Source organism: Chionomys nivalis, chromosome 11 (assembly GCF_950005125.1).
Source record: "Chionomys nivalis chromosome 11, mChiNiv1.1, whole genome shotgun sequence".
In the NCBI taxonomy this organism is placed as follows: domain Eukaryota; kingdom Metazoa; phylum Chordata; class Mammalia; order Rodentia; family Cricetidae; genus Chionomys; species Chionomys nivalis.
In genome coordinates this window covers 373119-399723 of record NC_080096.1, presented here as the reverse complement: position 1 = coordinate 399723, position 26605 = coordinate 373119, and the positions used below count along the sequence as shown (strand labels likewise).

Sequence of the window (26605 nt, the reverse complement as noted above, 5' to 3'; positions counted from 1 at the left end):
AAACATAAAACAAAAATCATCTTTGACTGGTTGTGCACAACAGATAGTCCATACTTGTGTTAATGCAGATATGTATGTTACCTTTGAACTTATGTATTTTCAGAATAAGGGGACCAAACACCAATAAAAATGGCCGGCCCAGGTGATCCAGCCCCTCAGAGTGCCTCTGTTGCAGTTTTCTCAGAGCTCTGCATCCCGAACAGTCAAGACTGTTGGCTGAGGTAGTCCAGCCTCACAGACTTCTCCAGCTAGGACTTGATAAGCCTTTCACTTTTCCATCCCACAGAGACCAGACAACAGCTAGTTCTCCCAGGACTTGACCATTATCCCACCTTTCCCAGGACCCCCTAAAGGTGCCAGCATCCCTAGACAACAGGAAGCAGTCTATAAAACATGACACCCACATTCTCAAGAGGTGTAATGGGTGGTTTTTGGTCATTCAGTGGGTTATGGATGTTTATCATTATTTAGAGAGATTGGCTACAAGTTGCTATTGGTAATGGTCAGAAAAGATATAGACAAAGGAGAGTAAATTCAGGCATCTGAACAGAAAAAGGGGAATAGAATAGAAATGATGGGATAAAAGGGTGGATTGTTGAGTATACTTTTGGACAACTAAATATTTTACATTAGTGTGGATTTTCATATATGGATACAAATTTAAGGTTATTTTTGTTAGAACATACTCTATGTATGCTTCTATTCTTGCTTAAGGTATGTACCTATGCAACTCATTTAAAAATGTAATGTTAATTTATAGCTCTTAAAAGCTGTTGTTACAAACTGTTCAGGATAATTAAGAAATGCAAGGTAGTAGTTAGTCATCTATAACAATCAAACTTGTAGTCATATTAGGTATGTTTTCAAGGTTAAACAGATATCTTTTAAATAAATAGACGGTATTCAAACACTTCAGAATATGACATTTAAAATGTGGTTTTTTTGAGATAAGGTTTCTCTGTGTAGCTTTGGAGCCTGTAGACCAGGCGGGTCTCAAACTTAAAGAGATCTGCCTGCCTTTGCCTCCCAAGTGCTGGGATTAAAGGTGTGCACCACCATCACCTGGTGATATTTAAAATGTTTTGATAACATAAGACTTTTCATGACAGTGAGACATGCACTCCAGGCAACACCAGTTTTCTTTAATAAAGGATGATGGGGATCAAAGAACCTCCATATGGAGTTTGCTCTCTTTGTGGCAAAAAGCTAGCATTTGGGCAAGAAACTGCCTTTGCCTCGACTGCTGACAGTATGCTGTCCAAGCTGAACAAGCAGGACACAAAAGAAAGTGACCGATGAACTTTGCCAAGACAGGGCAGGACAGTTCTTCAAAAATACCTGCTTCACAGAAAAGTCTGTCTGATATTCTAGGCCTGTAGGCTGAAGATGCAAGAGAAACCTTGGGTGACTGTCCAGGCATCCAACTGTTTCTATCATTTCTTTTTTAAAAAATATTTATTCATTTATTTGTTATGTATACAATATTCTGTCTGCTTGTATGCCTACAGGCCAGAAGAGGGCACCATACATCATTACAGATGGCTGTGAGCCACCATGTGGTTGCTGGGAATTGAACTCAGGACCTTTGGAAGAGCAGGCAATGTTCTTAACCACTGAGCCATCTCTCCAGCCCCACTATCATTTCTTATAGTTTTGGAAATTGTGTGCAATGTTTACTAAGGTAATATATCCTTCTGGGGTCTTTGATGGAAGTGAAGACTAGATAGATAATCATAATTATAGTTTTCCTTATTTATGATAGGAGATAAATTAGATACAGAACTTTGGACTCACTGAGATAGGATAAATAATTGAGTATTTTCTCTGAAATTGCCAAATACAAATGGACTGAACATTGTAAATGTAATTCTTACCTGAAAATTGTTCTTATTGTATATCGTTTTACTGTATTAAAGTTAAATACTTTCATTTTTATTTAGACAAAAAGGGGGAGAAATATTGAATAATCTTTTTGTACACTGTGAAGATGTATCTTTGCTGAGGTGCCTTCTGGTTGGTTTAATAAAAAACTAAATGGCCATTAGCTAGGCAGGAGATATAGAGAGTAGTGCCAGACAGAGAGAACTCTGGGAAGAAGGGCAGAGTCGCCAGAAGATGCAGAGAAAACAAGACATGCTAGAAGACAGCTAAAGCTAGAAGCAATGTGGTAATATGTAGATTAATAGAAATGGGTTAATTTAAGTTGTAAGAGCTAGTTAGTAATAAGTCTAAGCTATGGCCAAGCTTTTATAATTAATAATAAGTCTTTATATCATTACTGGGGAGCTGGAGGTCCTGACAAAAAGGTCTGATTACAACCCCACGGCCAGGGGCAAGGAGAAATGCCCTGCCCCTGACTTGACCCTGAGACTAGGGCCATGGAAAGAACACCCTGACCCTGACTTGACCCAAAGCTCAAGATCAGGACCAAAAAACAGAAACCCACCAATTTCTCAACTCGCCTCAAGATCAGACCACAGAATCCTACCAATCCCTAAGGTTTCCCTGAGATCAGGTCACAAAAATCCCACCCATTTCGGGCTACCCTGGAAAGCTTCATCCCTGCCCCCCATTAAACCCTATATAAAGCTATTAACCCTATATAAAAGCCTTAAACCCTATATAAAGTTTGCTTAGTCAGTTCCCTGTTGCTTCTCATCCAAGCAGAGGCAGCCACCCTCCTGTGTTTTTCCCTCCCAATAAATCTCTTGTGTGAAGTTTGTTGTGCAGAATGACTTTGTGGTATTCCTTGGCTCCTGATGATCAGGATACCTTTCCCAGCAGAGCTATAACACTTGTGCTGGGAAACCTTCCCCTTGCCTGAGCAGAGCTATAATACTTCCATTGGGGAAGCCTTTCCCCTTAGAACTGTAACACTTACATTCCTCAAGCATATGCAAGGTATAAGGGCTGTTGAAAAACTGTCTCAGACAGGCTGAGTCACCTAAAAGAGATAAAGAGGCAGAGACCAATGGAGTTGGTGGTCAGGAGGTGGTGGCGGCTCTTAGACCAACTTAACTATGCTTGGACAAGATGCTTTCCGACTTGTTAAACTACCTCTATGTTTTATAGTGGAGCGGAAAGTCTCCAATAACTGACCAACTCCTTACACAACAGAAGTAGTTATCATGCATGCTTAGTTCTCTAAACATTGTGTCTGTTCCTGACAACAGAAAGAACAAATGAATCTGATTGGCTAGACTAAAAAGCTTACATTCTGTGTCAGTTGACAATGACGGAACACACAGGGAAAGCCCCTAATCTTTGAATCCTGACCGGTGGAAAATTGTAACTATGAGTTGGCAATAGGTGTTCATGGGTTTTTTTATTGATATTTATTGAGCTCTACATTTTTCTCTGCTCCCCTTCCTGCCTCCCCCCACCCAGCTTCAACGTTCTCCCAAGGTCCCCATGCTCCCCGTCTTTTTCTACTTCCCGTGTAGATTAGATCCATGTGTGTCTCTTAAAGTCCTCATTGCTGTCTAGGTTCTCTGGGATTGTGACTTGTGGGCTGATTTTCTTTGTTTAAAAACCACTTATGAGTGAGTACATGTGCTAATTGTCTTTCTGGGTCTGTTCATGGTTTTATGCTTAAAACTCTGCTTCTGCTTCTGCTCCTGTCCAGGGCTTCCAGGAGAAACAAGAGTCCTTGTCCTGCCGCCCTGATCGATCAGCGACCACACTTGTGTGGATATTTATTAAAGGCTTTGCTGTTTCATGAGCCCATCTCTCTTTCATGTTTCCTCGTGGTGCGTAATGGACATGGTGTAACAGGTGATGTCTGTCTTCCCGGACTAGTATCACACAACACCCTGAAGTTAGCAAAAAATTGTGTGTGCACATATGCATGGAGCCTAGAGAGGTCAACTTTGAGTATTTCTCAGGAGCTGCCTACCTTGTTTTGGTTTTGAGAGAGGGTCTGATACTGGTACTTAGGGATCACTTGTAGCCTGGCTGGCCAGTAAGACTCAGGAAGATTCTTATTTCTGCCTCCCCTCATATTGGGTTACAAGCCCACGGTTACACCTGGCTTTTTACGTGAGTGCCAGGGGTAGAGGTCAAACTCTGGTTTTCATAATTATGTGGCAAACACTTTATTGACTGAATCATCTCTAGAGCCTACATAAATTGTGGATGTCTATAGACTTTTTACCCTTTATTTTGGGATCTGTGCCATGTTTTCTGTGCAGTCATCTAGAGCACTTAACTTGGGTCCTGGCTGCCTATGGCCACATGGCCCTCTGTGTTGTTCAGTCTCTTCATGGCCCTTCAAGCTCATCTCTTCATCTGAAGGACAGAGATTTAACCAATCCTCAAGCAATTCCAAGTTCAGGTGAAACATCCCATGAGAAAATGGTTGGTATGAATCTTGGTCCTGCTATCAACATCTCTAGGAAGCCACCAGTCTTGTAAGGATGTCTTAGGGGTTTTACTGCTGTGAAGAGACATCATGGCCACAGCAACTCTTATAAAGGAAAACATTTAATTGGAGCTGGCTTACAGTTAAGAGGTTTAGTCCATTGTCATCATGACAGGAAGCATGGTGGCATGCAGGCAGACACGGTGCTGGAGAGGTAGCTGAGTTCTACATCTTGATCTGCAGGCAGCAGGAAGTGAACTGGCTTGAGCTCCTGAAGTCTCAAAGTCCTCCCCCCAGTGACACACCTCCTCCAACAAAGCCATACCTTCTCCAACAAGGCCACGCCTCCTCATAGTGCCACTCCCTGTGGACCTATGTGGGTCATTCTTATTCATGCTGCCACAGAGGGCATGACCCCTTTAAGCCCCATTGCATCTCACAGACTCGATGTAAGAACAATGTCTAGACAGGCCAGCTCATCCCTTCTTCAGGAGCCTACAGAAAGTGTATTAGGCCTCCTAATCTGACCCTTACAGGCCACAAAACTTGATCCCATACTATAAAGATAGGAGCTTGAAATAATATGTTTGAGTTTGCCACCAGATAGCTTTGCTAAGAGCCAGGCCTCAGAAGCAAGCCCCCCGACAGCCGACATACAAGCCTAATTCAGGACAGGTCGTGATATGCTAATAAGCTAACCCCAAGGTGGGGATGGCATGCCAATGACCCCTTAGTCCAAAGTGGCTACCCAGTGAAATGATACACAAATCAGAAGTCTGGAAACGGTCTCTAGGATCGCACTGTTCCTGTGACAAGGCTTCTATAGTTTGTGTTGACACCAAGAGGACTCGAGATTCTCTTTGTGTTCCTGGCCTCAGTGACCACTGATGCTTGGCCCCTCAAGCCTGCCTGTTAGTGCTGGCCATCGGCCTACGCTCTCAAGGATCTCCTGGACTTTGACTGGTGCCATCCTCTCAGTCTACCACAACTGAAGGACGGGACGGCACAGTGGGCAGCAGTCAAGCACGCACGCTTTTCCTCAGTGGAACCTGCAGCAGCATTTCTACCCAAACAACTGGTCCCAGCTTGGTGAGACGTCTGGGTTTTTCTTTTTCTTTTCTTTTTTGAGACAGGTTTCCTCAATAGGCAGACCAAATTGGCCTTGAACTTCCAGAGATCCACCTGCTTCTTCCTTCTAAGTGCTGGGATTAAAGACACATGCACCACTACCCAGCTGAGACATCTGCTTAACTTATATATTGACATATTGTTAGGAATGTTTGTGTGAATAAACCAAACATATTTGAAAGACAAACTTTGTGTGGACATCCTAGTTGCCGAGTGCCTTAAAGTCATAGGCTCATGCTCTCTGAAAAGCCTTAAAAGTGGTCTATTCAGAAAAAAACAAAAACAAAGGGACTTATTAGGAGACCTGAAAGAGAAATGGACAGTTGAAATAACTTTCTATGTTTTAAATATGCCCAGCAATTGGTTGGCCACTCAGGGTGTCAATAGATTAATACACAGATACAAGTTTTGACATTAAAGTATTTTTCTTAAAAACTTAAAAAAATTAAGACTTGCACATACTCAAATTATTTTTTTGAGTGGTGTGGAGGTTGAGACAGGGTTTTTCTGTGTAGCCCTGGCTGTCCTGGAACTCTCTCTGTAGAGCAGGCTGGCCTTGAACTCAGAGACCCGCCTGCCTCTGCCTCCCGAGTGCTAGGATTAAAGTTGTGCACCACAAGTTAAGCTTTTAACTTAAAATTCTTATCTACACAAATTTACAATATTTATAAATAGTTTTCAAGCAAACTGAATTACATTTAACCAAACTATCTTCAGAGACAAAATACTCTCTAAGCTAGCTGACTTGAAAATCAAGTCAAATCTCAGACTTGTACATGACAAAGGATAAAAATGGGAGACACAACAGAGCGGAACTTTGTCCAAACAATGACAATTTTGGCAAGTAACACTTTGATGGCAATACACAGATGAATCCAACAGTCTGCGGACAGCGCAGTGAGCTGTACAGCGCAAGTAGGGACAGAATGCAGTACTATAAACTCATCAAGGGAGAAGGCCCCCTGCCCTCACACCCCAGACGGCTGATAGGTGGCATTACACTGGCTGGAGGTGTGTGTGTGTGTGTGGGTGCAGATGCAACATACAAACCCATACAAGATGCCCCCTGGGCAGGCCTTACACAGACCACGAATGAAGCACACTCTCCAAGGAATGGACTAGGACTAGATGTTGTTAGCTGCCTCTGGCCATCAGTAAATGAACTGAGGTCCCAAGGCCTCAACAGTAATTGTATAAACCAGGCTCACCCCAGACAATTGGCCAGATTGTCCAGGCAGCTTGACCTGGGTCCGGAGAGGCCCTAGCACATGCAATGACATCAGGGAACGCCCTCCTTGCGCTGGCAGCACTGGGAGGGTGGCGCTGACCAATCATAGACATAGGAGAGGCGCAATTGCACCTCTTGCTTGCACAATCGGCCCTCATGAAGCAGCATCTGTTGCTTCTCCAGCATGTCCTCCGGGCTCTGTTTGTGTGTCACCAGGTACTGATTGCTGCAGCCCCGTGATTTGTACTCTGTGTCGAAGCGCGGGTCGTGTTCCCGCTGCACATCCACGGGTGCCAGCCAGGCACCCAGCGATACATCTTCACTGTGCCATGCACGCAGGTATTCCCGGCTGAGACGCAGGTAATGCACCAGGTCCGAAGACAGGATGTACCCACCGCCCAGAGCATAGGGCAGGTAGTAGTCGCAGAGTTGCCAGGCAGCTTCTCGCCAGCGACCTCCGGGCTTGACTCGCCCGCGCCCAGAAAAGAAGCCCCAGTAGAGGCGACGGCGGCGTGCAGGCTCACGTGCGCGTAGCTCCGCCAGCAGGGCGTCCAGGCGCGCAAAGGTGTCGTCATCCGCCTTGAGCACGAACTCGAAGTCTACGTGCTCGTCCAGCCAAGTCAACATGGCCAGGACCTTGGCCGTGAGGTTCTCGTAGGCGTCGCGCAGGGAGGGCAGCAGCAGCAGGTCCCCGTGCTGTGCTTGCTCGAGCTCCAGCGTGCGCCGCTCCTCTGAGCCCAGGCCGCTGGTGCCCACAGCAAAGCGCGCCCACACGTCCTTGGGGCCGCCGCGCCTACCCGGTGCCAGCCACGTGCTGCGCACCGCGCTGCGACGCTCCACCGCGCGGGGCGCACTAGCCACTAGCACCGCCAGGAAGGCCTTAGCGCGGGGCTGAGCGGCTCCGGCGGCTGCGGGCGTCTCGCCCTCGGATGCACAGCGCGCCAAATACAACAGCGTGGTGCTGCAAAACGCCAGGCCGCTCAGGGCCAGCACCACCCGGTGCCGCCAAGCCCGCCGGAGTACCTTCATGATGCGGGCGGGAGGTCGCCGAGTGCGCAAGCGCGGAGGCTGGAAGGCGCCTGCGCTACTCGGAGACCGCATAGCGGGCTCGCCCTGATAGCTGTAGGAGGAGCTCCGAGAAATCCGCTCACTGGGTGCCTGGATCTGACAGCCCGGGCGGAGTTGGAGGCGAGGTCTGGGTCAAGGATGCGTGACACGTTACCTCGCGCGCTAGTTTTATTGGTTGGTTCTCGGAGGCTGCTTCCGCCCATGACAAAGATGGCGCCTCCGAGAATCGCCCCAGAAGCCGTGCCCGCTCTCACGGTTCCAGGTTGTCTTACTCGCCCCTTCCCGGAAGAAAGATGGCGGCGGCCTGAGTCTAGGTCCGCGTAAGACTTTGCGGGCGCCCAGCTGCGCTCCCTAGACCCGGCGCTCCAGAAAGCCGGGGGTGAGTGAGGGGTCCCTTAAGCTGCTTTGTGAGGGGCGGGCTTGGAAGGCCACGCATCCACCGTTCGGGTCGCTTTGGGTCTGATCCCGCTTGACCCCGCGGTCGCCCTGTTAAGAGTGCGCCCGCCCTCTTGCCCGGCTGCTTATTCCGGAACTCACGGAGCCGCGGGGGACTGAGGCTCGGGCTGTGTTACCGGCTGGCGTTGTGACCTCAACTTGTGTTCCAGCATCTCTATCCCGGTTTTGTCTTCGGTAAAATGTGCGCCATGAGTTCTAGTTCTACGAGTTGGAAATTGAAGGCCTGTGCTAAAACCTTCATACCTGGTCCCGCTTTGGTGGTAGTTCTGTTTGGTACTATTGAGTGCAGTTCCTAAATTGACAGAGCTTTTATTTATTTTTATTTACATCCTTATTTTGTGTTGCTGGAGGAGATCGAATCCGGGACCTTACAAATGCGGGGCAAATACTTTACTAACTGGGCCAAGACACCAGTCCTCTAACAGCCTTTGGACGGTTTTAGATTATGTAGTTGTTTTTTAGATTGTGATGGTCTTTTTTCTTTTGATTTTTTTTTTTTTTTTTTTTTTTTTTTTTTTTTGCTGTTGTTTTTGTGAGTTTTGAGACAGGGTCTCACGTAGCTCAGATTGGCCGGAATTTAGCTGAGGCTGCTGGTCTTGAACTCTGATCCTCTTGCCTGTGATCCCAACGTACAGGAAGTTTGCACAACAATTTCAAGTCCAGCCTGCTCTACTTGGCAAGTTCCTAGCCAAGCAAGGCTCAATAGTGAGACCCTGTCTCCAAACAAAAACAAAAGCAAGCAAAAAAAAAAAAAAGCCTGGTTTCATCAGAGTTGTAATTAAGGATGGCAAAGAAGCACAAATATTCCCCCAACCACTCTGTGGGTGCCTGGAACTGGAAACTCATGTTTATAGTTACAGCAAAATTTAATTTATAAATTATGCCCAGACAGAGATTAACAACTAATCATAAAATAGAACAGTTGTGACTTACTTTGGTAAATATGTCACTGGACTGTGATTGATGGCAGGTCAGGAGGTACCATTGTCACCTCTGAAAGTCTTAGCTTCTCTGTTGACCACTTGCTGAGAGCTGATTTGTGTAGGGGCTATGACAAGATGAAGCTCCTTGGAATCCTGACTTAGGGATTTCAGGTTAGGTGGGGAGGAACCAGCTTGCTTAGCTATGCAGCAAACTTTTGCATTAAGATAAATAACCATTGGTGGGGTAGTAGTGGGGACTCTTGCCTAGCATGGGCAAGGAAAAAACTGAACCAGTATGAGGAAGTCAGTTGATGGAGTCCTGGTTGTTTTGAGTTGCTTTTTATGTAAGATATATAAGTGACTGTTCCACATAGTTTATCAGAATAGTTAGAATTGAGAACTTTGTTCTTCAAGGAGCAAAGTATAATTAATACCAGGGGAAGTTGCGTTGGTTCTGGTGTTTCTATGGCCAGAAGAGTAGAGACATCAGGAATAGAACCACATTTCAGGGCTCCTTGCCTTGGGTGACAACAGTCTCCTTTAGCTCCTGGCTCTTGGCAGGCTGTACTTCCTAGGGCACATCTTAATAAGTACTGTTCCAATGGATTTATTCTATGCTTTTGAGTAGTATTTAGTGTCTCTGAAGACAACATTGACTGACTGTCTTTTAGGTTCTAATAGCTTGGCAGTGTTGGGGAAAAAGAAGCTAAGTCTGACAAGGTCCTTTCCAGGGGCAGAACGGAGACAGCTGCCGCACATTGGTGGGGCCAGGCTGCACCCGGAAAGCCAGCAAATTGGCAGGAAGATAGACTGGGAAGAAGTAAATGTGTTTTCCATGTTCTGGTCAAATAAGACTTCACGGGCATTTCAGCCTTCCTAGCATTTCCTAGTGATACATGGTGATGGAGGCACACGTGTGGATGTATGTGTGTAGTCTGTTGGGTTGGTGCAGGTGTTTGCTAATGACTGGTTTTCAGTTCAGCACCCAGTGTGTGCCCCCACTCCAAACAAAACACTGAGGTAGAAAGTAGGGGGCGATTAGTGAGAAACAGACACACAGAGGTCAGAAGACTTAGCCAAGCTCTGCAGAGTGTGTGACCACAGTCATATACCAGACATTGTAATAGTGACCAGGGAGGGAGGGGGTCAGTTTTGCTTTGCTGTGTTGTTGGCAGACTGTACTGTTGGTATGTGGAGGTGGCGTACTGGATAGATCAGCACCTGGAAGTGGTGACAACTGAGTTGGGACTTCAGCCTGGCCAAGTGCCTTCCTCTGTTGCTGAATATTTGTTTAATTATGTAAAGATGTGTTGCTGTTTTACCTTGCCTGCCTAAGGTGCTTGATTGGTCTAATAAAAAACTGAATGGCCAATAGCAAGGGAGGAAGTATAGGTGGAACTTCCAGGCAGGGAGATGAAGTAGGAGGAGAAATTGAGGATGGGGAGAAAGAAAGACAACAGGGAGATGCCAGGGGCCAGCTAGACAGACACAGGCAGCAAAATGGGACATACAGAATGAAAGAAAGGTAAAAAGCCCTGAGCCAACATGTAGATGAATAGAAACAAGTTAATCTAAGTTAAAAAGGGCTGGTGGGAGAAGCCTATGCTAAGACTGAGCATTCTTAATTGATAATAAGTCTCTGTGTCTTTATTTGGGAGCTGGTTGGTGGCCCAAAGAACATTCCTGTTACATCCCTCCAGTTTCTTTTTAAAAAGTAAAAATACCACCTGTTGCCTTTCTTTTTTCCTTTTTCCCTCTTCATCTTTTTCTGTAGTGCTGGGGATCAACCCCCAGGACTGAGATACCAGTACCAGCTTCATATACATGGATTTTCTTTGTTTTTTGAGGCAGAATCTTTCTGTTTATCCATGGCTAGCTAAGAGCTTACACTGTAGGCCAGACTGGCCTTGAACTCATAAAGTTCCGCCTGTGACTACCTCCTGTGTTCTGGGATTAAAGGTGAATGCCATCATATCCTGCTTGAATATGTGGTTGATCCTGATTATTAAATTATGTTTTAAAATAAATATGTTCTTTCTCTGTCTAGCATATTTTCTCTGTGTAGCCCTGGCTGTCCTGAAACTTGATCTGTAAACCAGGCCAACCTCAAACTCAGAGAGTCGCCAGGTGCTGGGATGCGCCATCACCACCTGGCCTGGTTTGTCTTTGTAGACTGTCAGGTTGAGCCTGCCCTCAGCCTTCAGCTTTCTTGGCAGTGCTAGTAGCTTAGAACTTTTGTACCCCAGGCTCGAATTTGATCTGTGGTTTCCCTTTCTTCCTTACTGCTACTTCTGGTTCACACCTTGCAGGAGTCCCATGGTCTGACTGGTGGCAATGACGTTCAGGCAGAGTTCCCTCTGTGGTCTGGCTGCTCATGGCCTCTGGCTCTTGGGCCTTGTCCTCCTGATGGATGTAGCTGCCAGACCAGCCAACCACTCATCCACCCGGGAAAGAGCGACCAACAGGGAGGAAAATGAGATCCTACCCCCAGACCATTTGAATGGGGTGAAACTGGAGATGGACGGACACCTGAACAGGGACTTCCACCAGGAAGTTTTCCTGGGGAAGGATATGGATGGGTTTGATGAGGACTCTGAGCCAAGAAGAAGCCGGAGGAAGCTGATGGTCATCTTTTCCAAGTAGGTGTCTCATGAGTCCCCTATGAGTGTGTGGAGTTCCTGGAACTAGCAGCATTTGCCTCTTTGTTGAAGGCCCTAGCACCTGGTCTGATGCTTACCATTACCTGCTCCTAGGGTAGATGTGAACACCGACCGGAGGATCAGCGCCAAGGAGATGCAGCACTGGATTATGGAGAAAACAGCAGAGCACTTCCAGGAGGCTGTGAAGGAAAACAAACTACACTTTAGGGCTGTGGACCCCGATGGTGATGGTACAGTGGGCCAAGTGGCAGAGCTAGGGGAAGTGGGTAGAGTCGGCCAGGATACCCCAGCCTTATGGGAAGGACTTGAAGATGTCCCCAGGCCAAGGGACAGAAGAGTCGGAATGCTCAAGGCATGAGTTAGCTTCTGACAGTAGCTGTGTGCTTGTTGAAACCAAAGGGCACAGCAGGTACCACATGGACCTAAGTGGTTTCTTTGTGAAGTTCTGATGTGTGTGTATTCTTGTGTGGGGGTGGGCGCATACGTGCGTATGCCGGTGAAGGCTGAAATGAAATTAGCATTGGGTGTTTTGAGTCCAGAGCTCACTGATTCCATTAGCCTGACTAGCCAGCTTATACAGGGATTCCCTGTCTCTGCCTCTCTGCTGGGATTATAGATGGACCTCCACATCCACCCAGCTTTTACAGAGATGTTAGGATTCAAATTCTGGTCTTCTGCTTACACAGGAAATGCTTTATTCCCCAGCCGTCTCCTTAGCTGTGACCCAAGTATTCTAATTTAAAAGTAATGCCAGATCCTGGTTTACAGTCTCAGTGCTCAGGAGACTGAAACAGGAATCTAAGAGTTCAGGGCTAGTCTGGGCTACAGACTGAGACTACTCCTACTCAAGAAGCCAAAAAACCCAGTAGCTTTTAAAAGTTTGCGATGCCTTCCTGGTTCTCATGCCATGTGCTGCCTGCCAGTATCTCTCTTGGCCCTGGGGGATAAAAGTTTGAGTTGACTCTGCTGGTGAGGAAGTAGATACAGGGTACCGACCGAAGCTGAGAGCTGGATACTGGTTGCTCTGCCCCTGAATGCCACCCTGGCAAGATATCTGGAGCTGCATATGTCTTCAGCCTCCCCTAGTATTAGGCAGTCAGCACAGAGGAGTTTGTACCCTCTGCCCTCTGGCTGCCTGTGGCCAAAGGATTTTTAGCAGATGTCCTAAAATATCTTTTTTCATGACCAACTTTCTTTGCTAAGTATCTTGACGGGGTGATCTCTTTTTAGGCCGTGTGTCCTGGGATGAATATAAAGTGAAGTTTTTGGCAAGCAAAGGCCACAATGAGAAGGAAATTGCTGATGCCATCAGGAACCATGAGGAGCTCAAAGTGGATGAGGAGAGTAAGTGCTAGGTCCTGGGTCACTGCTGGCATAGGGTGGACTGGCTAAGAGTGGGGGGCTAACTCTACCTTGGCTTGAAACTTGGGGTTTGGTGTTTTAAAGTAGAGGCAGGGAGTAAGAGAGACTTTAGTTGAGGGAGCAGCCTTTGTCAAGGCCTTGAGACACCAGAGCTGGGCAGTGACAGCCACAACATTCAGCAGTGCCCTGGGACCTCAAGAGTGACATCACTTCCAGACGGAGACGTGGACAGTCTGGCTTGGAGGGCAGACGTGCTGGTCTTGGGGACATGGAGCAGGACTCAGAGGAAGCTGGGAGTAATAGGAAGCCCTCAGGGGCGCTTGTCAGGAAGGGAAGTCTGGATGGCTGGTTTGTAACGCATAACTAAAGAACCTTGCTTGTTACGGCCTCCAGTCCTGGACTTTTTCCCCTTCACCTCATTTCCTGGTGATTCATTTACAGCCCTTATCCGGCTCTGTGGAGGGTAAGGACTTGTGTCCTGTTACTCCCAATGCTGCCACTCCTGGGCTGGTCACATTATGTATAGTTCTTGGCGGATGTACACATTGCACACCTGAGCTCTTCCTCCTCAGTCTGTTTGTGCAGCTGACCTCAATAGCGGCCACGGTCTACAGAGCAGCTCCTCACGTCTTTCTAGCAGCACAGATGCTGGAAACCTTTACTGCCGTGATCACATGATCACGCACACTGACTACCATGATGACCAATATTTTAGTTCTGTCTTTATTTTCCTATTTCTTTCCTCTTCCTTTTTTTTTTAAGTTGTTGTTTTGCTTATTTGTTTTTTTTTTTTTTTTAAATTTATTTATTTATTTATTATGTGTACAATATTCTGTCTGTGTGTATGCCTGCTGGCCAGAAGAGGGCACCAGACCTCATAACAGATGGTTGTGAGCCACCATGTGGTTGCTGGGATTTGAACTCAGGACCTTTGGAAGAGCAGACAGTGCTCTTAACCACTGAGCCATCTCTCCAGCCCTGCTTATTTGTTTTTTGTTTTTCAAGACAAGGTTTTTTGTGTAGCCACGACTGTCCAGGAACTTGAATTGTAGAAAAGGCTGACCTCAAACTCAGAGATCTGCCTGCTTCTGCCCAGCATTTTTATTTTTGTTTTTTTTGACAAGATCTCACACCGTAGGTGAGAGCCTTGCACTTAAAGCAGTTTTCCTGCCTTAGTTTCCACAGTACTAGTATTGTTGGTGAGAGGAATTCCCATGACTAAGTTCTAAACCTTCAATTATTCTCTTCTTCCCTCCCAAAGAGATTATGTAATTTTCCTCTCCTTTTTTCTGTTCTATGTCTCTTCTACTTGTCCTTCATTTCATGCTGACTGCTGGAGGTTCTTGAAGGTCCTCGTCCTTTTCTTGTAGTGAGGCTAGTATCTGCCTGTCCAGGTTGTTGTCAGTTTTGAAGATACCTTTCAGAGCTACAGGGTGTTTGGTGCCCTCACAGCTGTCCCCTCTGTGACTTCTTTGGAATGTAGACTGACTCTGGCCTCTTTGTGTCTATCCTGAGTGAAACATGTCGCCACTCCTGTGTCTCTTAGCTTGATCTGTCCTCATGACTTAGTTGGAGGTGTTTAGATCTTACACTATCAAAGATCTCCATGCCTGAGGTCCCTACTCAGCCACATCTGACTTTCTTGAGCCTGTGTATTAGCTACGTTTTTGTTGTGCTAAAACACTACCAAAGGCAACTTAGACTTTATTTGGGCCTATGGTTCCAGAGGGTTAGAGTCCATACTGGCAGCAGGAAGGAAGTATGGTGGCAGGAGCAGGAAGCTGAGAACTCACATCTTAAACTACAAGCATAAAGCAGAGTGAACTGGAAGTATGCCAGACTCAAAAGCCCACTCCCAGTGATTTACTTCTAGCAAGGCCTCTACTCCTAGACCTTCTCAAACAGTGCCCTCAACTGAGGATTGTAAATCCTAGACTATGGGGTGGGGGACACTTCTCATTAGAACCACTACCTTGTATATACTTCCCAGCCCCATAGTCTCGTGACCACACCATAGGATGTGAGGTTCTGATAAAGAGACAGAACACCAAGACTTCTTTGGGAAAGCAGCTTTAATGTGCATGCATAACAAACTGTGTTCATAAAAAAAAAAAACAAAAAAAAAAACAAACAAACCATCAAGTACAGGAAAACAGCTTTTTTTTTTTTTTATATGATTTTTGTTTTTGTTTCTTTATCTTTCGTGGGTAACTTACAATTCCGTTGGTTATTTAAAAATCTTAAGGTGGCAAGAACTGGAGAGCTGGCTCAGTGCTTAAGAGGATTTGTTGCTTGTGCAGCAGATCTGGGTTCAATTCCCGACACCCACATGATGGCTCACAACTACCTGTAACTTTGGTTGCAAGGGAATCTTGATACCCGGGGTACCAGGCACATATGTGGTACACACACATAGCATGCAGGCAAAACATTTATACTCATAAAAATCTAAAATAATTAAAAAAAAAAAAAGCTGTCAGGCAGTGGTGGCGCATGCCTTTTGCCCCAACACTTGGAAGGCAAGAAGCAGGTGGATCGCTGAGTTCCTGGACAGTCAGGGCTACACAGAGAAACCCTGTTTTGAAAAACCAAAAACAACAACAACAAAAAAAGTAAAATAAAATAAAAAATTTAGATTGGGATTCTTTTTTTTTTCTTTTCAAGATTTTTTTATTATATATACAGTATTCTGTCTGCATTTATGCCTGCAGCCCATAAGAAGACACCAGATCTCATTACAGATGGTTGTGAACCACCATGTGCTTTCTAGGAATTGAACTCAGGACCTCTGGAAGAACAACCAGTGGTCTTTATCTCCGATCCGTCTCTCCAGCCCTCAGAGTGGGATTCTAAAGATGCCATGGATGTGGAGGAGGTGAGGGATACTTGGAGAATGTTGCAGTGTTTCACATAAGCATTTTGGCAAAGACTAAACCACAGTGCACCTTTCTGTATATCTTTCAAGGTCTCTAGGAAGACTTACTAAGCAAGGAGGGCCTCTCAAGCTATGGCTGGCCTCGAACTCCCAGAGATCCACCTTCTTCTGCCTCCCTAGGATTAAAAGTGTGCACTTCTGTACCCAGTTCCCCATTGTTAGATTTTGAGGCAGGGTAAAGGGACAGAAGGCAGAAAAGAATCAGGGTCTGACCTTCAGTGGATGATATATGTTTATTAATACGAGAGGCAGCCTTTCTCATGTGGGAAATCAAGGGGTCTGCCAAAGGAAAAAGCTGGCTGTAACCCTTTGTACGGATGGGTTGAGGGTGTTGGGGACTATGGGTCTGAACTCCTTCCTGAAATTATTTACCCAGTGAGACAGACGGTCTCGGGAGATAGGCTGTCCCAGCACACATTCTCTTCTGGGCTGACTGAACAAGATCAGCTGAAATATCACAGGAATCCTGTTTTTTACAAGCAAGGTGCTCTTATCACCCATAGGGAACTGCATAAAAGTCCAAAGTCTCTTCTGAGACACAAGGCAATCTGTTGATTGTAATGCCTTGTAAAATAGAGAAAAAGCAAATTATATACTTCCAACATCTGATGGTACGGAATATACATTACTATTCCAAAAGTCAGGGGGGGGGGGCATAGTGAAAAATACTGAACCAAAGTAAAACTGAACTCCCGCAGGGCAGATACCAAATCCTATAACTCCATGTCCAATATCAAAGGGTTTAGATAATGCCGTCCCTCCTGCTTTCCTGCCTGCAGCATACATGTCTCGTTTGGGTTGGTGTAACTGCCTGTATGCAACTCTCTTTGGCAGACACCCCACAGGTCTGGCATTGTCAACATCTTGGGGTGTCTACTACAACCCAGGTTTCACTTTTACATTTCACTCAGTGGCCTCTCGGCCTTCATGCAAGGACCTCCCTGCCGTAAGCTGCCTGGCCTCAGCAACTTTCTGAGACTATAGAGGAAGACTCCATCACATCTTCACTCTTGGACTCTTATGTTACTAAAGTACCACATGGTTAACACTGCAAAGTTCAGCTGCCAGCCTGGAATGGTTCCCCCTTGAACCGCATTAGTAATAGTTTTCATTTTCTCTTTCTAGGAGCAGAAAGTTCCTTAGGCCTTTTCCCTTTATAAGTTAGAAGCTTAGCTGAGTAGGGTTTTCCCACTATGGACACCAGTCCCTTTGTTCCAGTACAGATTAGGCCTCTCTTTAATGATAATAGTCTCTTTAACAAGTTACAAGCTCTTTCATTATATGTCTTGGCTGTGACATTAAGTTTCTTAGTTCTTTCTCTTCTTCTCCAAACTACATTTTATATTTCTTCCCCACTTGTTCTTTTTCATTGTAGACTTGTATAAGCATTAGTAACTACACCACAGATTCAATATTTTCCTGTCTTAAAATCTCCACCAAGCTGGGCGATGGTGACACACATCTTTAATCACAGCACTTGGGAGACAAGAAGAGCTCTGTGAGTTTGAAGCCAGCCTGGTCTACAAAGTGATTTCCAGGACAGCCAGAGCTGTTACACAAAGAAATCCTTTCTCGAAAAAATAAAGCAAACAAAAAACTCTATGAAAACTAATTAGTCCATTACTTTTTTTTTAATGTATGAGTGTTTTGCCTGCACATATGTGTATGCACGTGTACATTCTTGGTGCTCAAGAAAGCTAGAAGAGGAGTTGCAGGCAGTTGTGAGCTGCCATATTATGAATGGAGCCTTCCTGTCCTGACTGCCTAGTCCCATGACTGACTCAGAGATCGAATATATGAATATAAATACTCGGCCAGTAGCTCAGGCTTATTATGAACTAGCTCTTACATTTAAATTATCCTGTTTCTATTTACCTGTGTATTGCTACATGGCTTATGGCTTACCTGTCCTCTAGCATCTTGCTTCCCCTGCAGCTGGTTGGCATCTCTCTGACTCTACCCTTTTCTCGGGCATTTTCAGTTTGGCTTTTCTGCCTAGCCTACATATTCACAGCATACAGCAGGATTATCCCATAGAACTTCCCCCTTTTTGTCTAATTAAAAAGAAAAGTTTTAACTTTAGCATAGTAAGGTTATATACAACAAAAATAGTTTTTAAGAATTATAGTTACAATATCTAGTTCATTTGTATTTGGCAAAATTAGAGAAAATATTATCTATCTTATCTTGGCAAGTCTAAAGTTTTATATCTTGTTTATTGACCTTTGGTTATAACTAAGAAAAATTATAACTTATGACTATCTAGTCTTTAACTCCATTAAAGACCCCAAAAGGGGCTGGGCATGGTGGCATGCACCTTAAATCCCAGCATTTGGGAGGCAAGGGCCGGTGGATCTCTGTGAGTTCGAGGCCAGCCTGATCTGTTCCAGGGCAACCAGGGAAACATAGAGAAACCCTGCCTCAAACAACAACAACAACAACAAAAAAAACTAAAGACCCCAGAAAGATGAAATGTTACCTAAGAACAGGACATCTCGTTGCCTAGACAATCATCCAAAGTTTCTCTGTTATGTTGGAGCATAGCTGACAGACTTTTCTGTGAAGCATGGAATTTTGAAGGACTGTCCTGCCTTATCTTGGCAGAGTTCAGCAGTCACCTTTTTTGTGTCCTGCGCCCCAGTTTGGACAGTAACTGTCTGCAGTTGAGACAAGAGCAGTTTCTTTGCCCACATGGCTAGCTTTTGCCATAAAGAAAGCAGACTCCATATGGAGTTTCTTTGATGTCCTTCATCTTCTCTGAAGTGAATTGGTGCTGCCAGGAGTAGACACGTCTTACTGTTGTGAAAAGTCGAAGTTATTAAAACACTTTAAATGCCACAATCTGTAGGTCTTTTGAAGTGTTTGATGATTACCTATCTATCTGAAATATCTTTGTATACCTAGAAAACCTGACTCTGTTTGACAACTACAGATGACTATTAATCTGTGTTTCTTAATTATATAGTTTTGGTTTTTTGAGACAGGGTTTCTCTGTAGTTTTGGAGCCTATCCTGGAACTATCTCTTGTAGACCAGGTTGGCCTTGAACTCACAGAGATCCACCTGTATCTGCCTCCAGAGTGCTGGGATTAAAGATGTGTGCCACCACTACCCGGCTATATTACATTTTTAAATGAACTGTATAAACAATATCTTAAGCAAGAGTAGAAATATATATATAGTATAACAAAATTAACTTTAAATTTGTATCAATAAACCAAAATCTATACCAATGTAAAATATTTTGAGATTAACAGTTGTTTTTTTTTTTGATTAAAGTAGATTCAATAGTCTACCCTTTCCCCCACATTTTTATATCATATTTATCATATCCTCGTTTCTTCTTTTAGAAGGAGATTTTAAATTTAATTTTTTTTATTTAGTCTTTTCTTGACTATGACCTATTGGGAGCTCTGAGTTCCAGCCTCAGCACTCTCTCAGGGTTCAGGATAGGACTTCTCTGACAAGTGAAGACTGACTTGGGAACGGGATCTGAGGGGAGAATGAACTGATGACTTAGGCACGCTTTTCCTAAAGGTTTTTATTCCTTAGGGGAGATGAGCATAAGGGCTAAGAGCAGGGCATCACACATAAGGGTAAGGGACAAGGGCAAAGCTTAGGACCAGAGCAGAGCATCACACATAAGGGTAAGGGATGAGGGCAGGGCATCACACGTAAGGGACAAGAGCAAAGCTTAGGACAAGAACAGGGCATCAGACATAAGGGTAAGGGATAAGGGATAAGGGCAAAGCTTAGGACAAGAGCAGGGCATCACACATAAGGGTAAGGGACAAGGGCAAAGCTTAGGACAAGGGGTAAAGCTAAGGGTAAAAAGGAGTGATCTCCAGGAAGTTTTCAGTTTATATAGGCTTACAGACAATTTAACAGTTCCATAGGCAGTGACAAGAGTATCAAGCATGCACTTCCACAGTCATAAGAAATTGGTAGGTCTGGCAAGGAGCTCTTTACATCTCAGAGAGGGCGTGGCTGAGAGGTTCCCCTGTGTCTGGGAACACAGCCTTGGTAGCTATACTGATCTGTGGGCTTGATTTGCATTAGCATCTAACTGATTGAGTTAAAAGGAATCTCTTCTGGGGACCCTGCTTTTGACTCCAGCAGGGTGCCCAGGTGAGAATTTTTTTCCCTCTGAAGCTAGTTTTAGAGACTCAGGCTTTTTTCCTGTATAAGCAGTTAATCTCCTGGGTTATGATCCTGTGTTAGTTGAGACCAAGGTGAAGGGTAATAACAGAGTATTAGTAGCCTGGTAAGTCAGAGCAGAAGACCATAGATTACTCAGTGACCACTATCAATAAAGACAGTTTGCGGAGGAATATTTTTATGTCGATTTTGGCCATGAGAACAAGGGCCTGTCCGAATCCTTTTCACACCATGGCTTCATCGTGTGGGGGGAGGTATCTGGTTGCCCTACAGGAAAAGTCAGGTTTATGCACTGATACACTGTTGGGATACTATAAAAGGGAGAAACGCCGTGATCTCACAAGATTTTACAGAACTGACAGTGACTTATCCAAAGGACAGATGCCCCCATAGCTCTGCAGAATGGGTTCTCTAGATGGAGTGCATGTATACTGACCATGATCGTCCAATGATCTGTCAGCTGTACATTTGCTGTATAATACTTGTGGACTCACCACAAGACAACAGTTCGTACACAAAACCCCTTAAATGAAAACAAACGTTTATAACCAATATTTTGGGAGGGTGGGCATAGTTTTCCAGACTTCTTGTTGATTGAGGGCACTGGTAATGGGGACCCTGAGAAAATGAGGGTGATTGTTCGGTCCTGACTGGAGTGTTGTGTGAGGATGGAGCATCCCAGCAGCCTTGAAGCTGTTCTGGATGCTAGATCATCTGGGCCGTTTTTATTGCTGTCTGGTCCACTTGTTCTAAAAATACATGAACTTTTAAAGGTGACATGCATGTCTGTATTAATGTACGTATAGACTGTGTATTGTACACAAATGAGCCATAGATGCTTTTTTTGTTATATGTTGAGGAGGTAAAATATACATCACGTGTCTTGTAGTTGCTCTCGGTTTATTTTCCCAAGTCTGTAGTCAGGATTTCAGGGGGTCTTTCTCAATCAAACTTAATTTTTCTTTTGTATTCTTTTTTTTTTTTTCAAATTTGATTTTTCTTAGCCTAGAGTGAATTCATAGCTTCTCATTTCCTGTGGAAACAAAAGCATAACCTCTCCCCCAAAGTAACATATCTTTTATTTATTTATTTATTTTTTTGGATTTTTCGAGACAGGGTTTCTCCGTAGCTTTTGGTTCCTGTCCTGGAACTAGCTCTTGTAGACCAGGCTCACAGAGATCCGCCTGCCTCTGCCTCCTGAGTGCTGGGATTAAAGGCGTGCGCCACCACCGCCCGGCAAGTAACATATCTTTTGACTTAAATTTTGAACTCAAGATAATTTAAAAATATATAGGATGAGTTAATATAGCAGTTTTCATAATCCGAGGTCTCTTATAGTGACAGCATAATAATATGCATAATTCAGACTCTTTGCATTTTCCATGTTTGTGTGGCTTTATTATATTTTTTTATTACTTCATTTTTTAAAGAATTTTTTATTATTTATTTAACTTTATTTTATGTGCATTGGCGTGAAGGTGTCAGATCCCCTGAAACTTTTTTTTACAGACAGTTGTGAGCTGCCATATGGGTGCTGGGACTTGAACCTGGATCCTTTGGAGGAGCAGTCAGTGCTCTTAACCACCAAGCCATCTCTCCAGCCCCATTACTTCATTTTTTAAAGGACCTTCTCTACCCTTTTTCTTTTCTCTCCCAAGCCTACTTATATTTTTAAATGCACTGTAACTCCTTTAGAGGTTCTTTCTGCCTGAATCTGTCCTTACTGTGTATCTGTAACTTTTTATGTCTGTGAAAACAAAACCTCAAATCCATCATGCAGCAAGCTGGCACTCGCAGCTCATGTCTGAAGACAGCAGCTGAGACGCCTTTCTCTGCTGCGGCCTGTGAGAGATTGCGGCATCTACCATGCCACTTTGCTCATGGAGGTTGGTGGCCAGCTCCATCTCGAGGGCAGTTGTCTGGAGATGTGTCCCTGTGATGTGGCCAGCATGAGAGACTAGGAAGCCCAGTGTGACTGTGTTTCTATTCATTTAGATACTTTTTAAAGCTTTCTCAGGTCTTATGTAGATCCCCACCCCACATTGGGTGCCATATGTAAACAGAGTTTTCTCCGTCCTGATTGGCCAGTCCCAAATAACTGACTCAGAGGCTGAATATATGAATATAAATGCTCGGCCCATAGCTTAAGCTCTTACTAACTAGCTCTTACATTTAAGGTAACCCATTTCTGTTGATCTGTGTATGCCATGTGGCTAGTGACAGCTGGCACTCTCTGACTCCTCTCTTCTTTCCCTTAGCATTTTTAGTGTGACTGTTCTGCCTAGCCTTATTCTGCCTTGCTATAGGCCAATCAGCTTTCTTTATTAACCAATGAGAGTAATACATATTCACAACGTACAGAAGGATTACCCCATAGTACCATATGGTTGCTGGGAATTGAACCTGGGTCCTCTGCAAAGGTAATCCATGCTCTTAATCACGGGACAATCTCTTCAGCTTCTATTTCATTACTTTTAAATTTAGCTTTGGGTAAATTCTCAGGACAGTGGCAAAGGCAGCCAGATTATTTGCCAAAATATTACCAGAATGCCCTCTAGCCCAGTTGCTAATATTGTTTCCCTCTGAAACCTCTTGAGCTAGGCCTCCACAGACAGCCTTGCTCCTAGCACTACCGTCTTCCAGGCTCCTACTGTCATGGCCCTGTAAGCTCTGCTTGTAGCATTCACACACTTTTTTTTTTTTTTTTTTTTTTTGGTTTTTCGAGACAGGGTTTCTCTGTGGTTTTGGAGCCTGTCCTGAAACTAGCTCTTGTACACCAGGCTGGTCTCAAACTCACAGAGATCCGCCTGCCTCTGCCTCCCAAGTGCTGGGATTAAAGGCATGCGCCACCACCGCCTGGCCATTCACACACTTTTTGAGTCATTCTTCAAAACCAGCAGGTCAGATTCTTTACAGCAGCACCCTTCTGTCTGGTGCCAACTTCTCTATTAGTCTTTTCTGTTGCTGTGATCGAGTACCATGACCAAAAAAAATCTTATGGTTCCAGAGGGTTAGAGTCCAGAATGGTGGCAGGAGCAAGAAGCCAAAAGCTTACATCTTGAACTGCAAGTGTGAAGTAGGGCACACGAGTTGGAAGTGAGAGACTTATAAGCAGCACTCAAAGCCTGCCCCTAGGAATGTACTTTCTCCAACAAGGCCTCATCTCCTAAACTTCTCCAGATAGCATTACTGGGGATTATGTATTCAAGTGCCCTAGACAGTAAGGGACATTTATCATTAAAACAGTTAAAGCATGTGTATTCACATCCTGTCCTCAACCCACTGAAGGGCCTTTGACTGGGGTGGTCTAAGCCCTTGATAGTACCCTAGAGGAGAGGCCTATGCTTTATAATCTCTTTTGTATAATGCTAGTAGGTCCCCCTCTGTGCATGGTGGGAGTCTTGGCAGAGAAGTCTGCCTTCTACCACTTTTTTGCCTTTATTTTTACTTTTTGAGATAATCATTCAAATGAGCTGCCTGCTTCAGCCTCCCAAGTAGCTGGGACTGCAGGGCTGAGCCAATGTATCCTACTCCCCATCATTTTTTAAGTGAGTCCTGTTAGTCAGGTTAGATTAACACAGGAAATAGTGTGCATTTGGCCATTTGGCCTGTCTGTGGTGACCAGGCACTTAATGGCTCATGGAGGGGCTGCCACAGTCAGGATGTGGCCAGAGTCAGACTCAGGCAACGATTCTTAGGGCTCCTGGAGCTGAGCAACTTGGAAGCCTAGGCAGTGGTTCATAGTCACTGACTGTGTTGAGTCTCAGGTGGAGGAAGATTGATTTCTGCCCTGGGAACATGGGAGACATTAGAGGATGCATAGGCAATCATTTCTAGAGTTCATGGGAAGCTTTGCTCACTGCCGCAGTCATTTCTAGAAACTGGGTTTTTTGCATTCTATACTCTCCGAATGATAATGCACATGAAAACGTACAGAGGAACAAAAATGACACCTTTGTTCCTATAGACGTCAATAAGGGTGAGTCAGCCTCAGTCTCGGTGAAATTTCCGTTTCTGATGAGGAATAAACAACTTGGAGCATGCAGGGAAGGCGGGTCGGGCAGTGTCCGGGGGTCCTGTTTGTCTCCTCCCAAGGACCAGGCTCTTCTGGGTGGTGGGCTAGCACCCTTAGTCTTGAGCCCAGAAGATGACGGCCGTCTTAAGTTCAAGTAAAACCTTGTGGGTGCTTGCATTAGTGTCCAGCATGCCTAATATTCGCTAATCTGCCTCTCGCAGCACAGGAAGTCCTTGAGAACCTCAAAGGTCGCTGGTACCAGGCAGACAATCCACCTGCAGACCTGCTGCTGACTGAGGATGAGTTCCTTTCATTCCTTCACCCTGAGCACAGCCGGGGCATGCTCAAGTTCATGGTGAAGGAGATTGTTCGGGACTTGGGTAAGGCCTGTCACCCATTATGGCACTGTTCTGGGCCTGAGGGTGACCAGTGGGCTGGGAGCACCACACTGTTGAAAGGGACACCACGCCTCAGGGCAGGTGGGCTTATCCTGTTTTGGTTTCTGAAGAGGTGTTTTAGGTAAAGCCCAAGCTGAACACCACCTCTCCCCACCTTTCATCTACAGACCAGGATGGCGATAAGCAGCTGTCTCTGCCTGAGTTCATCTCGTTGCCTGTGGGCACAGTTGAGAACCAGCAAGGCCAAGACATTGATGACAATTGGGTGAAAGACAGGAAGAAAGAGTTTGAGGAACTGATTGATTCCAACCATGATGGGATTGTGACCATGGAGGAGCTGGAGGTGAGCAAGGGTGTGGGTTTGGGGGCTGTGGGTTCATCCTATAGTGAGGTCCCAAAGAAAAGGGGGCTTGCCGACATGATGATGAGACAGGGGGCATCAGCATTAGTGCTCGCATTCAAGAGATAGGAAAGTCTTGTGAAACCTGTAGCCTTTAGAAAGCAACTCCCTAGTCTGTGGAAGGCATCTGGAAATTCGTTTTGGTGCTCAGGATGAATTCCATGCGAAATAATTGTTCCATCTCAGAGCTACATCCTCCACCCTGTGTTAGGGACTCCTAAGGCCCCTTTTGCATGGGACCAGAATAGGAAGCACATACTAGCCCCACTTCTGCAGTGACCTCTGGGCTAGCACAGGGCCTCCCTGTTGATTGGGTGCTGGGTATAGGCCGCTGACTTACATCTGGATCTCACAGAACTACATGGACCCCATGAATGAATACAATGCCCTCAATGAAGCCAAGCAGATGATCGCCATTGCTGATGAGAACCAGAACCACCACCTGGAACCTGAGGAGATCCTCAAGTATAGCGAGTTCTTCACTGGCAGCAAGCTGATGGACTATGCCCGCAACGTGCATGAGGAGTTCTGAGCATGCCCAGCAGCCGCAGCCAGGATGCCAGTCTCCTGTCTGACCCTTCCTACACCCCGAGGGGCCTGTGGTCTAGTGAGACCTGTGGTTGACTGGGTCCCAGTGTGGGTTTGAAATGCTACCTACTCTGTGTCTGGGGGCTACCATGACCCCTAAAAGTGCTGTCCCAGAACCTCCTTCCTTCTGCTGTGTCCATATGCTCTGGCTCAGCTTCTGCCACAGCATGGCCCAGACTTATTAAAGATGTGCTTACTAGGCTATGTGTCCTCTTCAGCATGTGTCTGAGGCAGCGGCCCTTCTGTACCAGTCATGGGCTGAGCTGCATTGGCTTGCTAAATCTCTCTCAATTGCTACATTCTACTTCTGAGAATTGCTTGGAGTGGTTGGTTCAGTTGGTTCAGGCTTTACACGTCAGGTCCAGGAGCTCTGGGCTGGGCCCCTCCGTGGGCTCACCACACTGTGGGGAATAAATGCAACTCTTGCAATTTCCTTGAAAACTGAAAGAGTAACATAAAGTAGATCACATTTCTCTGGAATTAATCAGCCGTACAGTTCTGCAGGTGCTACCTCCTTGGTAGGGTCTGGTAGGTCATTCGGGCGGGGTCTTCCTCAAACTCTTGAGAACCTTGCAGGATCCTATCCACCACCACCCCCGTGAGAAAGTGCAGATATTTGTCATCACAAGAATCATTTCTTTAAAGTAGAATTACTTTCTCACCTCTTGTTTTTCTTTTCTTGCTTTCTTGTTTATTTTTCGAGACAGGGTTTCTTTAGCCCTGGCTTTTCTGGAATCCAGAGATCCACCAGCCTCTACTTCCCAAATGCTGGAATTAAAGGCGTGTACCACCAATGCCCAGCAACTCATTGTCATTCTTTAGATGATAAAAAGAAAACACTGTGGCTAGGTAGTTTACACTAGACACTTTTGAGGTGGACACTGGTTAAATGGGTGTCTAGCTTTCAGTAGACCTGGATTCTCATCA

The 26605-nt window shown here is 45.3% G+C and overlaps 2 protein-coding genes across 4 annotated transcripts; one reads left to right on the top strand and one right to left on the bottom strand.

Annotated features, from left to right (window-relative positions):
• Positions 1-3620: 3620 nt before the first annotated feature.
• Positions 3621-7760, bottom strand: B3galt6 (beta-1,3-galactosyltransferase 6). Its single transcript, XM_057783464.1, has one exon. It carries the CDS (start codon positions 7743-7745, stop codon positions 6768-6770), a length of 978 nt encoding a protein of 325 aa, XP_057639447.1. The 5' UTR covers positions 7746-7760; the 3' UTR covers positions 3621-6767.
• Positions 7761-8010: 250 nt separating this feature from the next.
• Positions 8011-25880, top strand: Sdf4 (stromal cell derived factor 4). Of its 3 annotated transcripts, none has more exons than XM_057785476.1 (7): positions 8011-8163; positions 11473-11802; positions 11917-12053; positions 13054-13167; positions 24514-24672; positions 24858-25033; positions 25446-25880. In XM_057785476.1, the coding sequence occupies exons 2-7, from the start codon at positions 11498-11500 to the stop codon at positions 25620-25622; spliced, it is 1068 nt and encodes a 355-aa protein (XP_057641459.1). In that variant the 5' UTR covers positions 8011-8163; positions 11473-11497; the 3' UTR covers positions 25623-25880. The 3 variants fall into 3 exon arrangements, with proteins under 3 accessions (XP_057641459.1, XP_057641460.1, XP_057641461.1); XM_057785477.1 differs by lacking the exon at positions 8011-8163 and adding an exon at positions 8257-8414; XM_057785478.1 differs by lacking the exon at positions 8011-8163 and adding an exon at positions 8257-8421.
• Positions 25881-26605: the final 725 nt, after the last annotated feature.

What these genes read in the sequence shown, in the direction of transcription:
- B3galt6 (XM_057783464.1), bottom strand. Translation starts at nt 7,745, where the DNA reads ATGAAGGTACTCCGGCGGGCTTGGCGGCACCGGGTGGTGCTGGCCCTG.
- Sdf4 (XM_057785476.1), top strand. Translation starts at nt 11,498, where the DNA reads ATGACGTTCAGGCAGAGTTCCCTCTGTGGTCTGGCTGCTCATGGCCTC. An exon ending in TGTGGACCCCGATGGTGATG is followed by an intron (nt 12,054 to 13,053) that starts GTACAGTGGGCC and finishes ATCTCTTTTTAG; the next exon opens with GCCGTGTGTCCTGGGATGAA. An exon ending in TGACCATGGAGGAGCTGGAG is followed by an intron (nt 25,034 to 25,445) that starts GTGAGCAAGGGT and finishes TGGATCTCACAG; the next exon opens with AACTACATGGACCCCATGAA.